This window comes from Pristiophorus japonicus, chromosome 4 (genome assembly GCF_044704955.1).
Source record: "Pristiophorus japonicus isolate sPriJap1 chromosome 4, sPriJap1.hap1, whole genome shotgun sequence".
NCBI classification, from domain to species: Eukaryota; Metazoa; Chordata; class Chondrichthyes; family Pristiophoridae; genus Pristiophorus; species Pristiophorus japonicus.
The window spans coordinates 67,533,708-67,558,470 of NC_091980.1; the positions used below are offsets into that span (position 1 = coordinate 67,533,708).

A 24,763-nucleotide genomic window follows, 5' to 3' on the forward strand; every position below is an offset into this window, starting at 1 on the left:
AAGGTCTAGTCATGGATCTTGATAATTGGGGAGCAGTACTGTGTGGCGGGGGAAGGTTGGTAGAGAACCTTTGTTCTTACTGATGTTTAATGCAAGGTCCAGACTCTCATATGCCTCAGTGAAAGGGTCAACGATGGTTTGGAGTTCGAACTCAGTGTGCACAAACGCAAGCATCATCTGCATATTGTAATTCAATAACAGAGGTTGGAACAACCTTGGATCTGGACCGGAGGTGTCAGAGGTTGAACAATTTCCTGCTTGCATCACCCCAACACCGGCAGACATGCCATCAGCCATCTGGGCCCAAAGCTCTGAAATTCCCCTCCTAAATCTGAGTTTCTCTCTCCTCCTTTAAGACCATCCTTGAAGCCTACCTCTTTGACCAAGCTATGTGTTACCTGTCCTAATGTCTCCTTCTTTGGCTGATTATACTGCTGTGAATTGCCTTGGACATTTTACTACGTTAAATGCAGTTATTGTTGTAATTTTATTATATTGAGGGAAGCTTCACACTTACAATAACTGGTGTTGCGTTTGCTTTGGCCAGCATCTGTTTTACAAGTCGGTATCTATCATATAAAGGCTTCACGAGCTGCCTCTCTTCCCTAGTAACCTGGAAAATTAGATAGGCCTCATTAAATATTGAACACTAAGCAGAACAGCAAACTGAAAAGTACATTAAAATATACTCTTGAGGATAATTAATGACAGGACTGTTTTCATAAATGATCCTATTGTCTCACAATGTCTATATTAAACACTCAATACACTGAATATTCAATTATTGTACTAATTTTAATCTTAAAAATAATACAGAATGTTATTTTGTTAATGAGTTATTTCATTCCTCCATATAATTTAATTGATACCAGGGAATACGATCAACACTACGATCTAATCCCAGGTTTCAGTTTCAGACACCATTTACTAACCATTCTAGCTTCACTCTGGCAGTTTGTGATGCTATCTGAATCCCTGGTTCTCAAAAAGGGACTGACTTTCAAGCATTTAATTGTTATGTCAATATTAAGTTGCTTTCACCCCAAAGGCAATAACTGTATCACACAATTAAATTATTTCACATTAACATAATTCATATTTACAGAATTAACAGCTTAAAAATACAAATTTTTAATGTGCTTGTCTTAGCACCAAAAATAACACTTGTTACCTCCAGATTTGCACTCTATCTTGTATACATGGGATATGTGGAACATTCTTTGTTCCTGTCCTACTTAGGTCCACTCCCTCACCTCTTTATCCGGTACATCGATGACTGTATCTATGCCGTTTCCTGCTCTCGCCCTGAACTTGAAAATTTCATTCACTTTGCATCCAATGTCCACCCTTCCCTCACCTTCACATGGTCCATCTCCGACTCTTCCCTTCCTCGACTTCTCCGTCTCCATCCAGGCTTTCGACCAGTATCCACTCATCATCATCATCATCACAGGCAGTCCCTCGGAATCGAGGAAGACTTGCTTCCACGCTTAAAATTAGTTCTTAGGTGGCTGAACAGTCCAATACAGAAATTACAGTCTCCGTCACAGGTGGGACATATAGGTCGTTGAGGGAAGGGGTGGGTGGGACTGGTTTGCTGCACGCTCTTTCCGCTGCCTGCGCTTGATTTCTGCATGCTCTCGCCGATGAGACTCGAGGTGCTCAGCGCCCTCCCGGATGCACTTCCTCCACTTGGGACGGTCTTCGGCCAGGGACTCCCAGGTGTCAGTGGGGATGTTGCACTTTATCAGGGAGGCTTTGAAGGTGTCCTTGTAACGTTTCCACTGCCCAGCTTTGGTTCATTTGCCGTGAAGGAGTTCCGAGTAGTGCGCTTGTTTTGGGAGCCTCGTGTCTAGCATGCGAACGATGTGGCCTGCCCAGCGGAGCTGATCAAGTGTGGTCAGTGCTTCAATGCTGGGGATGTTGGCGTGTCTGTCCTCCCAGGGGATTTGTAGGATCTTGCGGAGACATCGTTGGAGGTATTTCTCCAATGTCTTGAGGTGTCTACTGTACATGGTCCATGTCTCTGAGCCATACAGGAGGGCGGGTATTACTACAGCCCTGTAGACCATGAGTTTGGTGGAAGTTTTGAGGACCTGGTCTTCAAATATTCTTTTCCTCAGGCGACTGAAGGCTGCACTGGTGCACTGGAGGCAGTGTTGAATCTCGTCGTCAATGCCTGCTCTTGTTGATCGGAGGCTCCCGAGGTATGGGAAGTGGTCCACATTGTCCAGGGCTGCGCCGTGGATCTTGATGACTGGGGAGGCAGTGCTGTGCGGCGAGGACAGGCTGGTGGAGGACCTTTGTCTTACGGATGTTTAACGTAGGGCCCATGCTTTTGTACGCCTCGGTAAATACGTTGACTATGACCTGGAGTTCAGCCTCTATTTGCACAGACGCAGGTGTCGACGCGTACTAGAGCTCGACAACAGAGGTTGGGGTGGACTTGGATCTGGCCTGGAGACGGTGAAGGTTGAACAGGTTCCCACTGGTTCTGTAGTTTAGTTCCACTCCAGGGAGCTTGTTGACTGAGGTGGAGCATGGCAGCGAGGCAGTATCCACTATAAGCCCACTGGCTCCCATAGCTACCTGGACTACACTTCCTCCCACTCCGCATCCTGTAAGGACTCCATTCCATTCTCCCAGTTTCTCAGTCTCCATTGCATCTGCTCTGATGATGCCACCTTTCACACCAGTGCCTCTGACACGTCTTCCTTTTTCTTCAAAAGAGGATTCCCCTCCGCCATGGTTAACATGGCCCTCGATTCTATTTACCGTGTCGGTTCTATTTACCGCACCCCTTCCCCTCCCTCTTAGAACCATGACAGAGTTCCCCTTGTTTTCACCTTTCACCCCACCAGCCTCCACGTTCAATGGATCATCCTCCGCCACCTCCAGCATGATCCCACCACCAATCACATCTTCCCCTCCCCTCCCAATATTCCAAAGGGACCACTCCCTCCGCAACACCCTGGTCCATTCTGCAGTCATGCCCAGAACTGCCTCCCCTTCCCATGGCACCTTTCCATGCAAGCGCAGGAGATTTAACACCTGCTCTTTTACCTCCTCCCTTCCCACTATCCAGGACCCCAAATATTCCTTCCAGGTGAAACTGCGATTTACTTGTACTTCTTTCAATTTAGTATACTGTATTCGCTGTTCACGATGTGGTCTCCTCTACATTGGGGAGATCAAGCATAGATTGGGTGACCGCTTTGCGGTGCATGTCCGTTCAGCCCGCAAGTGTAACCCTGAGCTTCCAATCGCCTGTCACTTTAATTCTCCCACTCTGACACCTCTGTCCTTGGACTCCTACACTGTTCCAACGAAGCTCAACGCAAGCTCGAGAAACAGCACCTCATCTTTTGTTTAGGCACTTTACAGCCTTGTGGACTCAACAGAGTTCAAAAATTTCAGAGTGTAACTGCTGCCAATCTTTGGCTCCCTCCCCCCTCTGAACCAGTTTCCTTTTTTTTTCTCCTGGTCTCCAATGGCAGATGGTCATAATCCCACCATTCACACCCTATCTCGACTCATCATCATAGGCAGTCCCTCGGAATTGAGGAAGATTTGCTTCCACTCTTAAAAATGAGTCCTTAGGTGGCTGAACAGTCCAATACGGGAACCACAGTCCCAGTCACAGGTGGGACAGATAGTCGTTGAGGGAAAGGGTGGGAGGGACAGGTTTGACGCAAGCTTTCCGTTGCCTATGCTTTATTTCTGCATGCTCTTGGCAATGAGACTAGAGGTGCTCGGCGCCCTCCTGGATGCACTTCCCCCACTTAGGATGGTCTTTGGCCAGGGACTCCCAGGTGTCAGTGGGGATGTTGCACTCTCAGGGAGGCTTTGAGGGTGTCCCTGTAACATTTCCACTGCCCACCTTTGGCTCGTTTGCCGTGAATGAGTTCCGACTAGAGCGCTTGCTTTGGGAGTCTCGTGTCTGGCATACGAACGATGTGGCCTGCCCAGCGGAGCTGATCAAGTGTGGTCAGTGCTTCAATGCTGGGGATGTTGGCCTGGTCGAGGACACTAATGGTGGTGTGTTTGTCCTCCCAGGGAATTTGTAGGATCTTGCGGAGGCATAGTCGGTGGTATTTCTCCAGCGACTTGGTGTCGACTGTACATGGTCCATGTCTCAGCCATACAGGAGGGCGGGTATTACTACAACGCTATAGACCATGAGCTTGGTGGCAGTTTTGAGGGCCTGGTCTTCAGACACTCTTCCTCTGGCGGCCGAAGGCTGCACTGGAGGCGGTGTTGAATCTCGTCGTCAATGTCTGCTCTTGTTGATAAGAGGCTCCCGAGGTATGGGAAATGGTCCACGTTGTCCAGGGCCGCGCCGTGGATCTTGATGACTGGGGGGGGGGGGGGGGGGGGCAGTGCTGTGCGGCAAGCACAGGCTGGTGGAGGATCTTTGTCTTACGGATATTTAGCAGAAGACCTATGCTTTCGTACGCCTAAATACGTCGACTATGTCCTGGAGTTCAACCTCTATGTGCACAGACGCAGGCGTCGTCCGCGTACTGTAACTCGACGACAGAGGTTGGGGTTGTCTTGAACTTGGCCTGGAGACGGCGAATGTTGACCAGGTTCCCACTGGTTCTGTAGTTTAGTTGCACTCCAGCGGGGAGGTTGTTGACTGAGGTGCAGCACGGCAGCAAGGAAGATTGAAAAGAGGGTTGGGGCGATGACGCAGCCCTGTTTGACCCCAGTCCGGACATTGATTGGGTCTGTAATGGATCCGTTGGGAAGGATCACTGCCTGCATGTCATCGTGGAGCAGGCGGAGAATGGTGACGAACTTTTGGGGGCATCCGAAATGGTAGACGCCGCTCCATAGACCCTCGCGGTTGGCAGTGTCAAAGGCCTTTGTAAGGTCGAAGGCGGCCATGTATAAGGGCTGGTGCTGTTCCCTGCATTTTTTCTGCAGCTGTTGTGCTGCAAAAATCATGTCCGTTGTACCTCGTAGGGGATGAAATCCACACTGACTTCGGGAGGAGCTCCTCTGCCACAGAGAGAAGACGGTTGAGGAGAACTCTAGCGACAACTTTCCCAGTGGCTGATAACTGGGAGATTCCTCTGTAGCTGCCGCAGTCGGACTTATCCCTTTTTTAAAAAGATGGTCACGATCATTGCATCTCAGATCTCCTAGCATGCTCTCCTCCCTCCAGATGAGAGAGATGAGGTTATGTATTTGCGCCAGTAGTGCCTCTCCATCACACTTCAGTGCCTCTGCAGGGATTCCATCTGCTCCCGTAGCCTTGTTGTTCTTGAGCTGTCATTTGGCTTTTTCTATCTCGTGCAGTGTTTGGTTTTACTGAGATGGTGGCGGGTAGCATGCTGCGGGATGGAGTCGAGAACACTCGAGTCAAAGGCAGAGTCTCGATTGAGGAGATCTTCGAAGTGCTCCTTCCAGCGGGCCCTGAATGCCTCGGTGTCCTTGATGAGTATTTCCCCATTCTTGGCCAGCAGTGGGGTGGGGCCTTGAGTGCTTGGACTGTAGGTGACCTTGACTGCGATAAAGAATCCTCGCACATCATGGCTGTCGGCCAGCTGCTGTATCTCATGTGCTTTCTCCATTCACCACCTGTTCTTTAGGTCCCGGGTTTTTTTTGTTGGACCTCAGCCGTGAGCCGTCTGTAATGTTGCTTTGCTGCTCCAGAGTTGGATTGTTGTTTAAAGCTCAGAAATGCCCTGCACTTGCAATCTATTAGCTCTTGGATCACCTGATCATTCTCATCAAACCAGTCCTGGTGTTTTCTGGTTGCGTGACCAAGCGTCTCTTTGCAGGCACCGATTATGGAAGCCTGGAGGGCAGACCAAGCGCTGTCGGCATTCTGCGGCTCGGTGTCATCAAGGCACGCCAGGTTAGCTGTAAGGCGCTGACTGTATAGGGCTCTCTTAGCTGGGACTTTAAGTGCCCCGGCATTGACTTTTTTGCGGCACTGCTTCTGCTGCCCCCTCCGCTTTGGGGCTGTGTTAATATCAATGACGCATCGGATTAGGCGGTGGTCCGTCCAGCAGTCGTCAGCTCCAGTCATGGCATGGGTGATGCGCACATCCTTGCAATCCCTGGCTCGGATGGTGCCAGTGTTTGGAGCAAGGGTGTTGCTACGAAGCCTTGTATTTGTCCCTCTAGGTGAACAAGGTGTTGGTGATGACAGGTTCATGTTCTAAACATTTTGTCAAGATTAGGGCACCGCTGGAGATGGCTTTCCCTCCCCCTTCTCTGCCAATCATGACTCTCCAGAGGGCTGTGTCTTTGCCGACCCTGGCGTTGAAGTCACCGAGGATCAGTTTGTCGTCCGCGAAGATGCGGGACTGGAATTTTGAGAGGTTGGAGTAGAAACCCTCTTTGGTCTCATCTGTTGCATAGAGTGTTGGGGCGTACGCACTGATGACTATGACGCATTGATTCTGGGACAGGCTGAGTCGAAGAGTCGAGGCGTTCGTTAGCTCCGCACGGGGACTCTGAGACGGTCGACCAGTTTGTTTTTGATGGCGAAGCCGACTCCCTGGAGGCGGTGTTCCTCCTCTGGTTTCCCTTTCCAGAAGAAGGTGCAACCTCCACCTTGTTCCTTGAGCTGGCCTTCCCCTGCCAGGTCTCGCTTAGGGCGGTGATGTCGATATCAAAGCGTCTAAGTTCCCGGGCAACTATGGCGATGCGGTGTTCCGGTCTGTCGCTGTTGGGGTTGTCCAGGAGTGTCCTGACCTTCCAGGTCCCGAACTTCATGTTAGAGGAGTGGAAGAGATCTGTGCGAGAGTTCTTTTAATGTGGGGTGGTCGTTGCATGCGGGCTTAGCTGAGCAAGGTCTTGATCCAGTGGCAAGGGGGTCGAAGATGACTGGAGACCAGGCACTGCTAGATGGGCCTAGTTGCCTACAGCGAGATGTTGGCCGCAAGTTCGGTGCTGAGTAATAGAAACATAGAAAATAGGTGCAGGAGTAGGCCATTCGGCCCTTCGAGCCTGCACCGCCATTCAATGAGTTCATGGCTAAACATGCAACTTCAGTACCCCATTCCTGCTTTCTCGCCATGCCCCTTGATCCCCTTAACATGAGTGCGTAAGTCTTAGGTCCACAGCTGGTCAGCAGATGAGCCCTTTGCTTGTCGGCCACTGCGTCTCCCAGCCAGTCCTCATGACAAAACTCTGCTGGAGCCTCTCAATGAAATCGTCCCAGTCCTCACCAACACAGTACCGTTCATCTGTGCTGCCGGTGGCCATTCTCGTGTGTTGTTGATTCCCGCTTCTCGTCGCCAATGTAAAGTCCTTACACAACACCACAAATCCACACGAGGCACATTCTATGGACAAGGTCACTCCATGACCTGAACCTTTATTCACAGGACCAAGAAGTGATGACCCTGCGTGGGACCTCCCTTTATATACCTGGATGACCAGGTGAGGAGTGTCTCCCACAAGTTCACCCCCTGTGGTCAAGGTGTGCATTTCTTACGTACAATGCCCTTGATTGTATGTGGTCCGAGGCTTGGTTGGGGGCAGACATTGCGAGGGTCAGTGGCCCACTGGGGTTCAGAATGGGAGGTCAGGTAGGTCACAGCCATGATGCTCACCATGTGCTGGAGGAGGAGAAGAGGCCAGGTCATGAGTGGGGAAGGAGAGCTCCAGTCATTGCTGAAGGAGGAGGGGAGGCCAACCGCTGTCGTAGGAGGAGGAGGACCCGGTTACCGTTGAAAAGGAGGTCACCTGTGGGGAAGGAGAGGTCCAGCCGCCGTGGAGGAGGCCCAGATGCGGTCATGTAGGAGGGGCCCGGCCACTGCTGGAGGGATGAGGGCCCGCAGCTGGAGGGGTGATGTTTTTCTAACTCCTGACATTAGCATTTGAATTTGAGTCATCATCCCTTTAGTCTCTCATAGCTCTCTTGTCTTCCAACCTATCACAGACCTTCCCTTTTATTTCTTCCCCTCCCCCTTTCAGTGCTTGTTAAGAATCTGTTCTTTCCGAACACTCTCCAGTTCTGACGAAGGGTCATCGACCCGGAACGTTAACTCTGCTTCCTCTCCACAGATGCTGCCTGACCTGCTGAGATTTCCAGCATTTTCTGTTTTTTTATTCCAGATTCCAGTATCTGCAGTGTTTTGCTTTTGCTCTCGTCAGCTCTCATATTTTACTTTTCAACTGCACCAATTTTATTCCTCGCTTGGATAAAGATTGATAATTTTATATTGTTGAAGTACATAACACACTTAAATGAATGCAATGCCTGACATTTAAGCTTAGATTTAAAAAATGCCAATAATTATGCATGATCAGCAAGTACTAAAAATAGACAAAAGTAAATATACCGGACGTCCATGAATGCTCTCAAAATATAATAGACTCTTCTGAAGGGCTATCTTCTCTGCTGTTAAATGGTTTTGTCTCATTTCCTGTTGGAGAGGATAATTAAATATATTTTTAATTAAACCAAGTGAAATTGCAATGGCACTCAAATATTGTAAACCAATGTGTCAGCCACAAGCGTGTGCAGCACTTCTATTTGCATTTTAAGTAGTCAATCTGCTTTAATTCTGATTTTTCTTTTTTGACAAATTAAAATTGAAGACATTATTCATAATACATGAGTGTGCAGTATTGTTTTGTCCTCAGTCCTCTACACACAGCAGGAAGGAACTACCAACCTGCCCAGGAGACGGCCATAAATTTAAAGTACTAAATTTGAGAAGTTAAACCGAGGCCCAGTCTACTTTCCCAAGTGGACGTAAAAGATTCCATGGCATTAAAGAAGGAGCAGGGGAGTTATCCCTGGTGTCCTGGCCAGTATTTATCCCTCAATCAACATCACAAAAAAACAGATTATCTGGTCAGTATAACAGTTTGTGGGAGCTTGCTTCTGCGCAAATTGACTGTCGCGTTTCCTACATTACAACAGTGACTACACTTCAAAAGTACTGCATTGACTGTAAAGCGCTTTGAGAAGTCCGGGGGTCGTGAAAGGGACTATATAAATCCAAGTGTTTTTCTTTAAATATCAGGAAGGCGCTACACTAATTCAAGAGTATACTCAGTCCAAAGTGTTCAGCTACAACTTGTGCTCTACACTTAATCTATCAAACAGTACAATTATCAAATTAGATTTTTTAAAAAGCAATTAAAATAATTACATATGAAAATGGAAACAATTGTGATTAGGACTTGTTGTTCTACTAGATCAACTGAATTCTGCAGACTAAAGGCCACTGTCCAAGTAATACCTTAATATCCTCTGGCCAGTCTTCCTCAGCTCGTTTTTCTTTAAGTCTTTTTAGGATTGTTTCTAATGTTGCTTCCATAGATGGCTTTTTCTCCTTCTCGGATGTTTCTTTATATACATCTCTTTGCTCATGTTCCAGACAAGAACCAAAGCTCTTTGGAAGAGTATTGCTGCGTGGGCGTATTACAGGTAAAATTTCTAAATCGTTTCTTTCTGCAGTTTTATATTTTGCCTCTGTTATGAAAGTACAAACAAAAACATATTGCTTATCTGCTCACTTGTTTACATATATGCATTCTGTCATGCGAATCATATCAAGTTCCAGTTTATAGTGACTGCTACATCATCTTTAACATGGTGCATTAAGAATGTTGTACTTTCAATATCAACCATTACAGCAATGAGCAAATTATTTTCCCTGGGTTTGATCACGTTACTAATGCTGTGGGTGAGCTAGTTGGAGCAATCCTAGTTGGACGTGTAAAGATTTTTTTTAAATCATAAGCTTATCTAGCTGCATTGTAGATGTGGCCACATTTATCTTATAAACCTTCAGGCTTTGAATAATGCAACTTTGTCAATGTGGCCCACACCTCAAAAATGGGACGCAGAACACAGAAAAAGATAGATAATACATTAAATTAGCAAAGACTAAAATAGAAATAAGTTATTTCAAGAATAGGAAAAGGATAAGGTAAAACAGGAAGATAAATGCTACAAATTATATAAATGTATCAATGCAATATATAACTATATATTCTCCAGCCTGGTAACAAGATGGACAGGAGGGATGGGATTTAGGGTGGAAGCTGCAAAACATGGATGGAAAACTCATGGATGGGTGCTTGGCTAGGAGGACAGTAGGAGGGACTGCCAGGTAGGCATGGATATTCAAGATGAGGGGAAATGCATAGGCACTCAGGACAGTTGAGAGGTAAGAGAAATTAAGGTAAGAGAGATGAAGGAGAATGAAGTGTGTAAGTCTTCAATGTATAACTATATTATGTCACATTAAACATTTTGCCTATGTACACATTTCCTTTAAGTGCAACATTTCATGCAACACTATTTATTTCATGATTTTCTATTAGCCATGCTACTGCTGCAATGTTTGAAGTTCCGTATCAATTTCAATGGAGAAGATATGGTATTCATTTAGTCCTCCTTTCTAAATCTCACAGCTGTCTGGCACTGTAGCTATAACTTTTCCATGAAACATATCTCTGATCGATTGGAAAAGATCAGTTGATATGGCCCTCCCAACTGCGACTCTCATACCCATTGGTCCCACGATGTCTCCCAGTCGCCTGCTTCCGGTTGCTCCACATCAACCATTGCAGCTGGCGACTCCAAGTTTAGGGTCTTTAATACCTGTCTCTCCTTCTCCCCCCCCCCCCCCCCGCATCTGATGCTTACATCAGACCATGGCCTAACCTTCCCATATCTGATTTCCTCTTTCCCACTCCCATCTTCCTCAGGTCTCTGAACTCAGGCCAACCATCCCCTTCCACTCCTCCACCTTCTGAAACCCTCCCAAAACAACTTTGCATCTTTTGTACAAATTCAGCCTTCCCTCTCTTCCTCGCCCACCCTGGCCCAACTAGAGAACCGCAGGAGGTCTTTTCCCTCATCTGATACAAGCACTTCAAAACAACACCAACAACTTGTATTTATGTAGCAGTTTCAACATAGTAAAACGTCTCAAAGCACTTCACTGGAGCGTTATCAAACAAAATTTGACACCAAGCAACATAACGAGATAGTAGGACAGATGACCAAAAGCTTGGTCAAAGAGGTAGGTTTTAAGGGGCATCTTAAAGGAAGAGAGAGAGGTTGAGAGGCGGAGAGATTTAGGGAGCAGATGAGCTGAGGCAGGTGCAGAGACGGATGATGTTACGGAGGTGGAAGCAGGCAGTCTTAGCGATGGAGCGGATATGTGGTCAGAAGCTCATTTCAGGGTCAAATACGACACTGAGGTTGCAAATAGTCTGGTTCAGCCTCAGACAGTTGCCAAGGAGAAGTCGGTGGTTAGGGAACTGAGTTTGTGGCAGGGACCGAAGACAAAGGCTTCGGTCTTCACAATATTTAGTTGAAAGAAATATCTGCTCATCCAGTACTGGATATTGGACAAGTAGTCGGTCAATTTAGAGTCAGTGTACATGTGGAACCTGATGTCGTGTTTTCGGATGTCGCCGAGGGGCAGCATGTAGTTGAGAAATAGGAGGGATCCAAGGAGCTGGGATAATGGTTCCAATTGGGTACTGGTTTTCTTGATTCTGGAGAAATCCCTATTAGTTAAATTCCAAAATGTTTAAGCAAAGCTGAGGGAGAAGAACCATACACACTTCATTCCCCCATCTCGTTTATCCCTCAACTATCTTGGGTGCCCATGCCTTTCTCTTCTCACCTTAAATATCTATGCCGCCCCACCAGTCCCACTGCCCCATTCCCCAGCTAAACACGCATCCTGCAGTCTTCTACCATTATTTTACAACTTCCACCCTGAATACCTCTCCATCCTCTCCACATTATTACTAGGCTAGGGAACCCCTGCTTGTCTCACCACACGCAACACCCATTCCCCCCAAAGTAATAGCTAAATCTAGGACATTCCCATAAATGCTAAACCCCGTGAATTGTTATTTTCCCCCACAATTGCTTTACACCTACTACTGACCTGGATTTGTGAACATCCTCCCACTATCTTCCTGTGTATTCTGAACTTTAAGGAAGGTAGGAGATGAAAATTAATTAAATAAGTAAAAGGACATAAATCATGAAGGCCACTCATTTATGATTTTCACAGAAAGAGCTTTTGAATTTGATCCCCAAAGCACCACTATAAATTCCAGAATACCATACAATAAAAATGGGATACTTCGTCACCATGAATCAATTACTCCGATAATACATTGTGCATTATATGGCATAATGAGACGGTAATAAAACAGCAGATTGATGACTCCCATGAGCAATGCCATGGGACAAATTAGTTATATGGTCCTTTGTTGACACATCTGTCACGCACCAAAGCCACGATTTTACGAACCTCAGCGAGTCCGTGGTGGCCAAAGTCTATACTGCTTTTTCTTAGGCAGTCCCTCGGAGTCGAGGATGACTTGCTTCCACACTAATAAAAGTTCTCAGGTGACTGATGAGTCTATTGCGAGACCTACAGTCTCTGTCACAGGTGGGGCAGAGAGTGGTTGAAGGGATGGGTGGGTGGGGTGCTAGGGTTGTCATGCGCTCCTTCTGCTGTTTGCGCTTAGCTTCCGTGTGCTCCCGGTGAAGAGACTTGAGGTGTTTGGCACCTTCCCGGATGCTTCTCCTCTACTGTGGGCGATCTTTGACCAGGGATTCCCAGGTGTTGGTGGGGATGTTGCATTTTTTACAAGGAGGCTTTGAGGGCGTCCTTGAAGCGTTTCCTCTGCCCACCTGGGACTTGTTTGCCGTGTTAGAGCTCTGAGTAGAGCGCTTGTTTTGGGAGTCTAGTATCGGGCATGTGGACAATGTGGCCCGTCCATTGAAGCTGATCGAGTGCGGTCAAGGCTTCAATGCTGGGGATGTTGGCCTGAACGAGAACACTCCTCCGCCATCCTCCACCTGCTTCACGATGACATGCAAGTCGTGAACCTGACCAACGGATCCACCACAGACCCAATAGACATGCGGACCGGGGTCAAGCAAGGCTGTGTCATCGCACTAGCTGCAATGCTCCATCTCACCCTCAATAAGCTCCCCTCTGGAGTGAAGCTAATCTACAGAACAAACGGAAATTGTTCAACCTCCCTCGCCTCCAGGCCAGATCAAAGGTCGTCCCAACCTCGGCCATTGAATTACAGTATGCAGACGATGCTTGTGGTTTGTGCACACTCAGAGGTCGAACTCCAAACCATCGTCAACACCTTCACCGAAGCTCGAGAGAGAATGGGCCTTTCATTAAAGTCTATGCTTATGGAAGGAATCACAGCATGCAGGGAGGTCCTCTTCCCTTCCCATGGTGGAAGAGACCTCCTCAGGTCAACACAACCTGCTTGCACATTGTAGAGGGCACAAGCAGGGATATGGTCAGGAGTGCCGCAAACGTTTCAATGATCTCAGAAGATCACGAAACTTAGTACAAAGCCATACTCCACCTCATCCTGCTGTGCCTCTCATCACATGCTCATCAATCTGCCTTCCCTACCCTTCTCATACCAACTTACCTTGCACCTCTACCCATCCCTCTCTATCTACATTATCACATCCCCATCCCACTAGCCACCAATCACCCTCATCTTAGTGCAATCATATCAACTAACAACAGACAAGGTTAGGCACTTGGATGTTTTAATGCAATGTTCATGTAAAGTCTCTATTAATGTGGTGTCAAACATTGAAACTTTTATTTTCTGCACTTTGCGTTCTTGGGCAGATTTGTGTCCACCTTTGGAAGTGGGTGAGCTGCAGTGAATGGTGAGACACAACAGTACCTCCCGCAATGTTGATGAACATAAGAAAAGGAGCAGGAGGCGGCCATTTGGCCCCTCGAGCTTGCTCCTCCATTCAATATCATGGCTGATCTGATCATGGACTCAGCGCCACTTCCCTGCCCACTCCCCATAACCCTTTACCCCCTTATCACTCAAAAATATGTCTATCTCCACCTTAAATATATTCAATGACCCAGCCTCCACAGCTCTCTGGGGCAGAGAATTCCATATATTTACGACCCTCAGAAGAAATTCCTCCTAATCTCAGTTCTAAATGGGTGGCCCCTTATTTTGATACTATGGGCTCGATTTTCCTATCATTTTTGGTGGGTTCTCGGCGATTTTCTCGGTGGTACAGCTGTTTTTCTGCCCGGCGAAAGTTTCCCCCTTAGTTTTTTTTAAAAATGGTATTGCCCACATCTGAACATGCCTGCCGGGATCAAACCGGCGACATGCAACGCCGGAGAAAAATTGCCAGGGCATACGTTTGGCCTCAACCACCAATGTCCAGATCGCCGAGAGAACCGCCCTGTAAAAGCTGCTTAAACAGGGCGGTAGGCGAGTACTCTGCGAAGAAAGGCGAGTTAAAGTTTCTTTATTTTTTTAAATTTTAAAACTGTGATTAGATGTAAAAATGTCCTGGGAATGCTTTTTACATTTTTATTATTTTTTTATAAATTGAATTTAAAAAAAAAAGTTTTCCCCCCTTCCCTAGGCCCAAGTGCAGCCTCGGACTAAATTTTAAATACTTACCGCCCATTTTACTAAGTTTCCACTTAACCACCGAGAAAACCACTGACAATGAAGCTGCAATGCCGATTTTCATGCCGGGCGATTAGTTTTAATTAGTTTAAGTAGAAATTCTCGTCAGCGTTACTCATCAAAAGTTAGCGTTTTTTCTCAGTGGGCAATTAGGCATGAGGGGCTCAGGAAAGTCTAGCCCATGGTCCCCCTAGTTTTAGTTTCCCCTATGAGTGGAAATATCCTCTCTGCATCCACCTTGTCGAGCCCCCTCATTATCTTATATGTTTCGATAAAATCACCTCTCATTCTTCTGAACTCCAATGTGCATAGGCCCAACCTACTCAAGCCATCTTCATAAGTCAAACCCCTCATCTCCAGAATCAACTTAGTGAAACTTCTCGAAACAGTATAATCTTCCTTAATTACAGAGACCAAAACTGTACACAGTACTCCAGGTGTGGCCTTACCAATATCCTGTACAGTTGTAGTAGGACTTGTGCTTTTATACTATATCCCCTTTTTTGTGTTTCATGCACAAGGACCCCCAGGTCCCTCTGAACTGCAGCACTTGCAATTTTTCTCCATTTAAAATTATAATTTGTTTTTCTATTTGTTCAGCCAAAGTGGATAACCTCACATTTTCCCCACATTATACTCCATCTGCCAAATTTTTGCCCACTCACTTAGCCTGTCTATATCCCTTTGCAAATTTTTTGTGTCCTCCTCACAATTTGCTTTCCAAATCATCTTTGTATCAGCAAACTTGGCTACATTACACTTGGTCCCTTTATCCAAGTCATTACTATAGATTGCAAATAGTTAAGGACCCAGCACCGATTCCTGCGGCACTCCACTAGTCACTGTTTGTCAAATGGAAAATGACCCATTTATCACGACACTCTTCTGTTTTGTTAGTTAGCCAATCCTCTATCTATGCTAATATATTACCCCCAACCCCGTGAACTTTTATCTTGTGTAGTAACCTCTTATGTAGCACCTGATCGAATGCCTTCTGGAAATCCAAATACACCATATCCACTGGTTCTCCCTTATCAATCCTGCTTGTTATATTGCGTGTGAAAGGAATGGCTTGGGCATTGTTGGGATGCCTTAAGGTGTTGGTTGGGGCGGTACTAACCTGGCACATCATGTGGCAGCCAGGGTGCACAGCGTTAAGTGAAGTAAATCTGGCCATGGTGAGGCCATCCCTGGCCTCCTGGGCATCAATGTGGTCAGGTGCTGATGCCCTCGGTCCTGTGCAACATCAGGTAATTGCAGAGAAGATTGCTGGTGGCGTTGTTGTGCTGCTGATTTGCCTGTTGCTGCTGGTGTTGGGACTGATTGTGAAGGGATTCTGAGGACCAAGACGAGAGAGTATGAAGGGCACCCATGTTGATGGAATAGATGGCAGATGAAGTAGAGATGACAGAAGCTATCTGTCAATGATGAGAGGGGTAATGAGGTCAGGTTAGAAGGAGACTTGTGTAAAGACGTATAGCATGGCGAATCTGCTGTGGAAATGCAGTGAGGAAGAGTTTGTGGCTGAGGAAAGATATCTCTAAGATTGGTGCTTTTACTGTATATTTAAAGCTGTCAACTCAACAGGTGATTCAATGGCCACTGACCTCCAGCCTCAGCTTCACAGATGTGGTCTACGATCAGTGTGGACCCTGTGGGCGAGCTGTGAAATGCAGAAGGGGAGCTGAAATTCATTGTTAAGTGGCTCAAAACAAGCCACTAATGACCTGAATTGGGTCCCCCGCTATGCACCCGCTGCTGTGTGTCGGATCTGTTCAGCGCTAACAGACCGGACATCGGGGATAGCCAAGTGGTGGCGGATTCACAGCAGGGTCCCGACCCACTGGGGGGGGGGGGGGGAAAACACTTTCCCACCGATCGCGCCCGCTGACCTCCCTGAAAAATTCAGCCCCAAATGTCACACCATACAAATGCAAAGTGGGAGACAATCGTTAACGTGGTATCTGAAATTTACAAGCACCTTCCGATCTGTTAAATTCGTTCATCCCACAATTGAACTCTGATCATTTCCTTGTATCCCTCACTGCCCATAAGTCCCATCCCCTTCTAACCCAACCTAATTCTGTATCCATCCCTATACTCACCTAAATTACTTACACCACTTTCTAAATACGAAACACCCTTGCCTGTGGCCCTCCATTATCCACAACACTTCTAGCAAAACACCTAGGAGTCTCTTCGCCGGGAGCACACGGAAGCCAAGCGCAAACAGCGGAAGGAGCGCACGACAACCCAAGCACCAGTGCCTCCGACCACCATCTGCCCCACCTATGACAGAGACTGTAGGTCCCGCATTGGACTCAAGTCACCCGAAAACTCAGCTTAGTGTGGAAGCAAGTCATCCTTGACTTCGAGGGACTGCCTAAGAAGAAAAGTGTCACTTTGTCACAGCGACATCAAAAGTAACCTGATGATCTTTGCCAATTTTTGTATTACATTATGTGCTCGTAACTAAAAAAAGTTTTGTCAAACACGTTTTCATGAAGATGGTCTGCATTTCAATTTTTCAACTTCATATCTATAAAAGACATTAACTTGTAAAATTACAAATACATACTACAGACATGATTCATTGTGACCTTGAAAAAAATAAATAGGGTCTTTACCTTTTAATTGCTTGCGTAACTTGACCAGTTCATTCATCCATTTCAAAACCTTTGGATTTGCTACTTTGTCACTGTGGGATGGCTGAAAAACAATACCACATTTTTGACATTAAATGCAGCATTAACACACAAAAATGTAATAAGTTATATCAGAAATAACTGGTTATTTTGCCTGTTATGATTTAGTTATTAAAGCTTCTATTGAAGCAGTATTGTACTCTTTTCTATGAAACCACATAATTTAGGCTGACACTTCAGCGCAGTACTGAGGGAGTGATGTACTATCCGAGGAGCCATCTTTCAGACAAGACATTAACCACAGGCCCACCTTTCCTCCCGTGGACCTAAAAAGAAGCAAGGGAGTTCTCCCAGTGTCTAGGTCAACATTTGACCCTCAACTAACACCACTAAAACAGATCGTCTGGTCACTTACTGCAATGCTATTTGTAGGACCTTGTGTGACACATTTCCCTACATTATAACAATGACTACACCTAAAAAAGTACTTCATTAGCTGTGAAGCAATTTGAGGGGTCTTATTTACAAAAGGTATTTTGGTGTGCTTTTAATTTTGTAACCAAAATTTCAAATGACATTTTATTTCAAATTTTCGTGCGCCATTCATTTTTGTTGTACAATACACCTATATAAACAATTTGTATTCATATAACGCCTTCGAAGGTAAAAAAAAAAATCCTACAGCACTTCTGAGTTGTCATCAAAAAAAATGCCGAGCAAAGGGAAGATATATCCGGGGGGGTGGGGGATGATAAAAAGATTGGTCAACGTCAAGGAGCAGAGGGACATTAAGGTGTTTAGGGAGTGAATTCCAAACGTGGGGCCCAAGTGATTGAAAGCAATGGTGGGGTGAGCATACACAAGAGCTAGAGGAATGGAGAGATTGGCAGACGGTTGTGGGTTGCTGGGCTGAAGGAGAGTAGACATGGGGAGAGATGATGCCATGAAGGGATTAAACAACAAGGATGAGAATTCTACATTTGAGGTGGTGGGGAGGGGATGACAGGCGGCTGGGATTTGGTACAGAACAGGTTACGAGCTTTGAGCGAATTGATGTTTACGAAGGGTGAAGAATGGGAGGCCAGTCAAGAGAGTATTGGAATCGCCGAGTTTGGAGGTGACAAAGGCATAAGAACACAAGAAATAGGAGCAGGAGTAGGCCACCTGGCCCCTCGAGCCTGCTCTGCCATTTAATAAGATCATGGCTGATCTGATCATGGACTCAGCTCCACTTCCCTGCCCGCTCCCCATAACCCTTTACTCCCTCATCACTCAAAAATCTGTATCTCCGCCTTAAATATATTCAATGACTCAGCTTTCACAGCTCTCTGGTACAGAGAATTCCATAGATTTACAACCCTCAGAAGAAATTCCTTCTCATCTCAGTTTTATGTCCCCTAGTTTTAGTTTCCCCTATGAGTGGAAATATTCTCTGCATCCACCTTGTCGAGCACCCTCATTATCTTATATGTTTCGATAAGATCACCTCTCATTCTTCTGAACTCTAATGAGTATAGGCCCAACTTACTCAGCCTATCTTCATAAGTCAACCCCTCATCTCCGGAATCAACCAAACGAACCTTCTCTGAACAGTCTCCAATGCAAGTATATCCTTCCTTAAATACGGAGACCAAAACTGTATGCAATACTCCAGGTGTGGCCTCATCAATACCCTGTACAGTTGTAGCAGGATTTCACTGCTTTTATACTCTATCCTTCTTGCAATTAAGGCCAAACATTCCATTTGCCTTCCTGATCACTTGCTGTACCTGCATACTAACCTTTTGTGTTTCATGCACAAGGACCCCCAGGTCCCTCTGTACTGCAGCACTTGCAATTTTTCTCCATTTAAATTATTTGCTTTTCTATTTTTTCTGCCAAAGTGGATAACCTCACATTTATCTATACTATACTCCATCCGCCAAATTTTTCCCCATTCACTTAGCCTGTCTATATCCCTTTGCAGATATTTGTGTGTCTTCCTCGCAATTTGCTTTCCCACTGATCTTTGTATCAGCACTAAACCTGGCTACATTCCACTCAGTCCCTTCATCCAAGTCATTAATATAAATTGTAAATAGTTGAAGCCCCAGCGGCACCCCATTAATTACTGTTTGCCACCCGGAAAATGACCCATTTATCCCGACTCTCTGATTTCTGTTAAGTCAGCCAATCCTCTAGCCATGCTAATATATTACCCCCAACCCCGTGAACTTTTATCTTGTGCAGTAACCTTTTATGCTTTGGGTACTGTTGAAGGGGAAGACTTATCAGGAGAGAGCAGCAGCAACCGCCAAGTTCATGGCACCGTGGGTGGCTCTGCTGCACAGGAGGGCAGGAAAAAGAGTAGGAGAGCTATAGTGGTATGGGATTCTATTGTAAGGGGAATAGATAGACATTTCTGCGGCCGCAACGGAGACTCCAGGATAGTATGTTGCCTCCCTGGTGCAAGGGTCAAGGATGTCTTGGAGCGGGTGCAGGACATTCTGAAAAGGGAGGGTGAACAGCCAGTTGTCATGGTGCATATAGGTAAAAAAATGGGATGAGGTCCTACAAAACAAATTTAGGGAGCTAGGAGCTAAATTAAAAAGTAGGACCTCAAAAGTTGTAATCTCAGGATTGCTACCAGTGCCACATGCTAATCAGAGTAGGAATTGCAGGATAGCTCAGATGAATACATGGCTTGAGGAGTGGTGCAGAAGGGTGGGATTCAAATTCCTGGGACATTGGAACCAGTTCTGGGGGAGGTGGGACCAGTACAAACCAGAGAGTCTGCATCTGGGCAGGACTGGAACCAATATCCTAGGGGGAGTGTTTGCTAGTGCTGTTGGGGAGGAGTTAAACTAACATGGCAGGGGGATGGGAACCTATGCAGGGAGACAGAGGGAAATAAAATGGAGGCAGAAGCAAAAGATAGAAAGGAGAATAGTAAAAGTGGAGGGCAGAGAAACCCAAGTCAAAAAACAAAAAGGGCCACATTACAGCAAAATTCTAAAGGCGCAGTGTGTTAAAAAGACAAGCCTGAATACTCTGTGCCTCAATGCGAGGAATATTCGGAATAAGGTGGATGAATTAACTGCGCAGATAGCAGTTAACGAATATGATGTAATTGACATCACGGAGACATGGCTCCAGGGTGACCAAGGCTGGGAACTCAACATCCAGGAAGGATAGACAGAGAGGAAAAGGAGGCGGGGTGCCGTTGCCGGTTAAAGAGGAAATTAATGCAATAGTAAGGAGGGACATTAGCCTGGATGATGTGGAATCGGTATGGGTGGAGCTGCGGAATATCAAAGGGCAGAAAACGCCAGTGGGAGTTGTGCACAGATCACCAAACAGTAGTAGAGAGGTTGGGGACAGCATCAAACAAGAAATAAGGGATGTGTGCAATAAAGGTACAGCAGTTATCATGAGCGACTTTAATTTACATATTGATTGGGCTAACCAAACTGGTAGCAATGTGGTGGAGGAGGATTTCCTGGAGTGTATTAGGGATGGTTTTCTAGACCAATATGTCAAGGAACCAACAAGAGAGCTGGCCATCCTAGACTGGGTGATGTGTAATAAGGGACTAATTAGCAATCTTGTTGTGCGAGGCCCCTTGGGGAACAGTGACCATAGTATGGTAGAATTCTTTATTAAGATGGAGAGTGACACAGTTAATTCGGAAAGGTAACTTCGACGGTATGAGGTGTGAATTGGCTAGAATAGACTGGCAAAGGATACTTAAGTGGGTTGACGTTGGATAAGCAATGGCAAACATTTAAAGATCACATGGATGAACTTCAGCAATTATCCATCCCTGTCTGGAGTAAAAATAAAACAGGAAAGGTGGCTCAACCATGCCTAACAAGGGAAATTAAGGATAATGCTAAAACCAAGGAAGAGGCATATAAATTGGCTAGAAAAAGCAACAAACCTGAGGACTGGGAGAAATTTAGAATTCAACAAAGGAGGACAAAGGGTTTAATTAAGAGGGGGAAAATAGAGTACGAGAGGAAGCTTGCAGGGAACATAAAAACTGACTGCAAAAGCTTCTATAAATATGTGAAGAGAAAAAGATTAGTGAAGACAAATGTAGGTCCCTTGTGGTCGGATTCAGGTGAATTTATAAATGGAGAACAAAGAAATGGCAGACCAATTGAACAAATACTTCGATTCTGTCTTCACGAAGGAAGACACAAATAACCTTCCAGATGTACTAGGGGACAGTGGGTCTAGTGAGAAGGAGGAACTGAAGGATATCCTTATTAGGCGGGAAATTGTGATAGGGAAATTGATGAGGTTGAAGACCGATAAATCCCCGGGGCCTGATAGTCTGCATCCCAGAGTACTTAAGGAAGTGGTCCTAGAAATAGTGGAAGCATCAGTGATCATTTTCCAGCAGTCGATCGACTCTGGATCAGTTCCCATGGATTGGAGGGTAGCTAATGTAACACCACTTTTTAAAAAAGGAAACGAGAGAAAACGGGTTATTATAGACCGACTAGCCTGACATCAGTAGTGGGGAAAATGTTGGAATCAATCATTAAGGATGAAATAGCAGCGCATTTGGAAAGCAGTGAAAGGATCGGTCCAAGTCAGCATGGATTTATGAAAGGGAAATCATGCTTGAGGAATCTTCTGGAATTTTTTGAGGATGTAACTAGCAGAGTGGACAAGAGAGAACCAGTGGATGTGGTGTATTTGGACTTTCAAAAGGCTTTTGACAAGGTCCCACACAGGAGATTGGTGTGCAAAATCAAAGCATATGGTATTGGGGGTAATGTACTGACGTGGATAGAGAACTGGTTGGCAGACAGGATGCAGAGAGTTGGGATAAATGGGTCCTTTTCCGAATGACAGGCCGTGATTAATGGAGTGCAGCAGGGCTGAGTGAGTGCTGGGACCCCAACTCTTTACAATATACATTAACGATTTAGATGAAGGAATTGAGTGTAATATCTCCAAGTTTGCAGATGACACTAAACTGGGTGGTGGTGTGAGCTTAAAGGAGGACGCTAAGAGGCTGCAGGGTGAATTGGACATGTTAGGTGAATGGGCAAATGCATGGCAGATGCAGTATAATGTGGATAAATGTGAGGTTATCCATTTTGGGGGCAAAAACACGTAGGCAGAATATTATCTGAATGGCGGCAGATTAAGAAAAGAGGAGGTGTAACGAGACCTGGGTGTCATGGTTCATCAGTCATTGAAAGTTGGCATGCAGGTTTAGCAGGCGGTGAAGGCGGCAAATGGTATGTTGACCTTCATAGCTCGGGGATTTGAGTATAGGAGCAGGGAGGTCTTACTGTAATTGTACAGGGCCTTGATGAGGCCTCATCTGGAATAGTGTGTTCAGTTTTGGTCTCCTAATCTGAGGAAGGACATTCTTGCTATTGAGGGAGTAGATTCCGGCAATCACACCTGGGTGTCCTTGTATATGAATCACAGAAAGTTAACACATTTAGGAACTTCAAGCAATTAGGCAAGCAAATGGTATACAGGTTGGACCTCTGGTCCGGCACCCTCAGAACCTGACCGGTGGTAGAACAGAGAATTTTTCAAACCACGGGAGGTCATGTCGAGCCTAGGCATACCGGTACCTGTAGACAGCACCCGGGATCCTGAACGCCTCTGCCACAGACTGTGAAACTCAGGCCTCGCGCTTTCTCCACAGCAATGAACACTGAGAGCCAGTAAGCGCGGGGAAACCGGGACGCCACCCAGGCAAAGCTGCGGTTGCGCACTGATCACAGAGCCAGGAAGCGCAGGAAACCGATGCCGAAGCTGAACCACGGATGTTTCCGAACCAGAGAGGTCCAATTTGTTGCAAAGGGATTAGAGTACAAGAGTAAAGAAATCTTACTATAATTATATAGGTCCTTGGTGAGACCACACCTGGAGTAATGTGTACAGTTTTGGTCTCCTTACTGAAGGAAGGATATACTTGCTTTAGAAGGAGTGCAACATAAGTTTACGAGACTGATACCTGGGATGAGGTGATTGTCCTAAGAGGCGTACAGTCCCCACCGCTTATAGCAGGCGCATTCATGTGAACGCGTTTTGCTCGCTATACGCAATGGCTGGTAATAACTTGGTAGCGCTATTACAATACTCGACTCCAACATCCCTTCCTTGTTTTTGATATGAATAAGTTTGCTGCTCCATTCTGAAATGCAGCTGTTTTTTTTAAAACTGTAGTCAGTACTTAGTACAAACTGAAACCCCACACCACTTAGAGGGAATTTGAAGGGTTTAGGGCCCCAATTTTCCCCAAAGAAGAAAAATGGCGTTAACTTACCTGGACGTCCGTTTTTTTTAGACCCCTCAGCGCTGAAAATAAAAATGTGCAGTTTTCTCACCATATGCGCACCCTCTGGTGCCAGCGCTACCCAATCCAACTCTGCAGGGCGGAGCCTCCAATGTGCGCAGAAACGGCACAGCATATGCGAGGAAAAAATATATTTTTTTGTAATCCCACTGTGCATGCACACAAAAAAAAGCATTTTTTATACTTTCTACTGCACATGCGCAGTAGAAAGTATTTTTTAAAAAAAGCATGTGTGGAGACTGTGTGGACTGTGTTTAGAGGTAGTTTCGCAGGTAGGAAATACAGCTTTGTTCATGAGATGGCTGCAATGGAAGGGCACAGAGAAGGCGAAAGGGCCAGGGACGGAGAAGGGGAAACCGAAAGGGCAAAGAGATTTCGCGCGGATGAAATTGAGCATCTGGTAGACTTAATCGAGAGTAGATGGGGAGTTCTTGAGAACAAGAGGAGCTTTGGGGAAAAAATAAGCTTAAACCGTCTGCACTCAAAAGTTTGGGACCAGGTCGCAGTCGAGTTTAATGGAATGTCCATGACCCCGAGAACCAGTGCGCAACTGAAAAAGTGGCAGGACCTCGGACAAGCAGTGACCGTGTAATACGTTATATTTTAAAGCCCAAATAAATGTAAGTTTATGTATATTTATGCACTACAATAACATCTGTAAATGTGATCTGTGTGCGCGCGGGTGCGTGTTCAGAAGGACCCTTTTAAAAAGTTCCATTTGCATCTTTGCAGAAGATGGTACACCACAGATCAACGGAGAACAGTCACAAACTGGAAAAGGTCCGCCAAGTAGGCTGCAACTAACAGCCCTTGAGCAGAGGATAGCATCAATGATTAAATGCCACAGGAGAAGACCAATGATCAATGTGGAAGCTGGACCCAGTTTTCCATTCGAGGGCAAGTCCTACAAATTGCACACAGTCTAGGTTGGCTAAATGTTACGTCATGCATGTGCTTTCTACGCCTCTTCCTCAATGCTGCTAACCAAGCATCTATCTTTTGTTTCACGGAGGTTGAGCATCAGGAGGAGACAAAAGGTGCACCTGAAGTTAAAGGAGACAATGTTCAAGAAAACGGCACACCAAATATTCCAACTCAGGACAATGATGGGCAGCAAGAAGTCATAGACAACGAGATGGTTACCCTGGATTTGGAGGTGCTGAACCCGAGGATTCCAAGCACTTTCATGAGCGAATCAAGTGAGGATTTTTCTAGGTGTGACGTCGGAGGCTGTGGGTACAAGTGTGTTGCAGCAAGCCACACCTGCGAGACGTCATAGGAGGGCGAACTCCAGACATGATCCAGAAACACTGGACTCGGAGAACATAGGACATCTTGTGGGGATGACATCAAACAA

The 24,763-nt window shown here is 46.0% G+C and overlaps 1 protein-coding gene across 7 annotated transcripts in view; it reads right to left on the reverse strand.

The window, feature by feature from the left end:
* Positions 1 to 24,763, reverse strand: part of fam13b (family with sequence similarity 13 member B) — a 207,305-nt gene that overhangs the window by 32,451 nt on the left and 150,091 nt on the right. For 4 of the 7 annotated variants that reach the window (XM_070878273.1, XM_070878276.1, XM_070878275.1 and 1 more), the window contains 5 exons: positions 17,076 to 17,157; positions 11,892 to 11,936; positions 9,216 to 9,448; positions 8,307 to 8,390; positions 518 to 613 (listed from right to left, as the gene is read on the reverse strand). In XM_070878273.1, coding sequence (XP_070734374.1) covers positions 518 to 613; positions 8,307 to 8,390; positions 9,216 to 9,448; positions 11,892 to 11,936; positions 17,076 to 17,157 — 540 coding nt within the window. The remainder of the gene's footprint in view (positions 1 to 517; positions 614 to 8,306; positions 8,391 to 9,215; positions 9,449 to 11,891; positions 11,937 to 17,075; positions 17,158 to 24,763) is intronic. The other 3 variants (XM_070878278.1, XM_070878277.1, XM_070878274.1) reach the window with 1 other exon arrangement.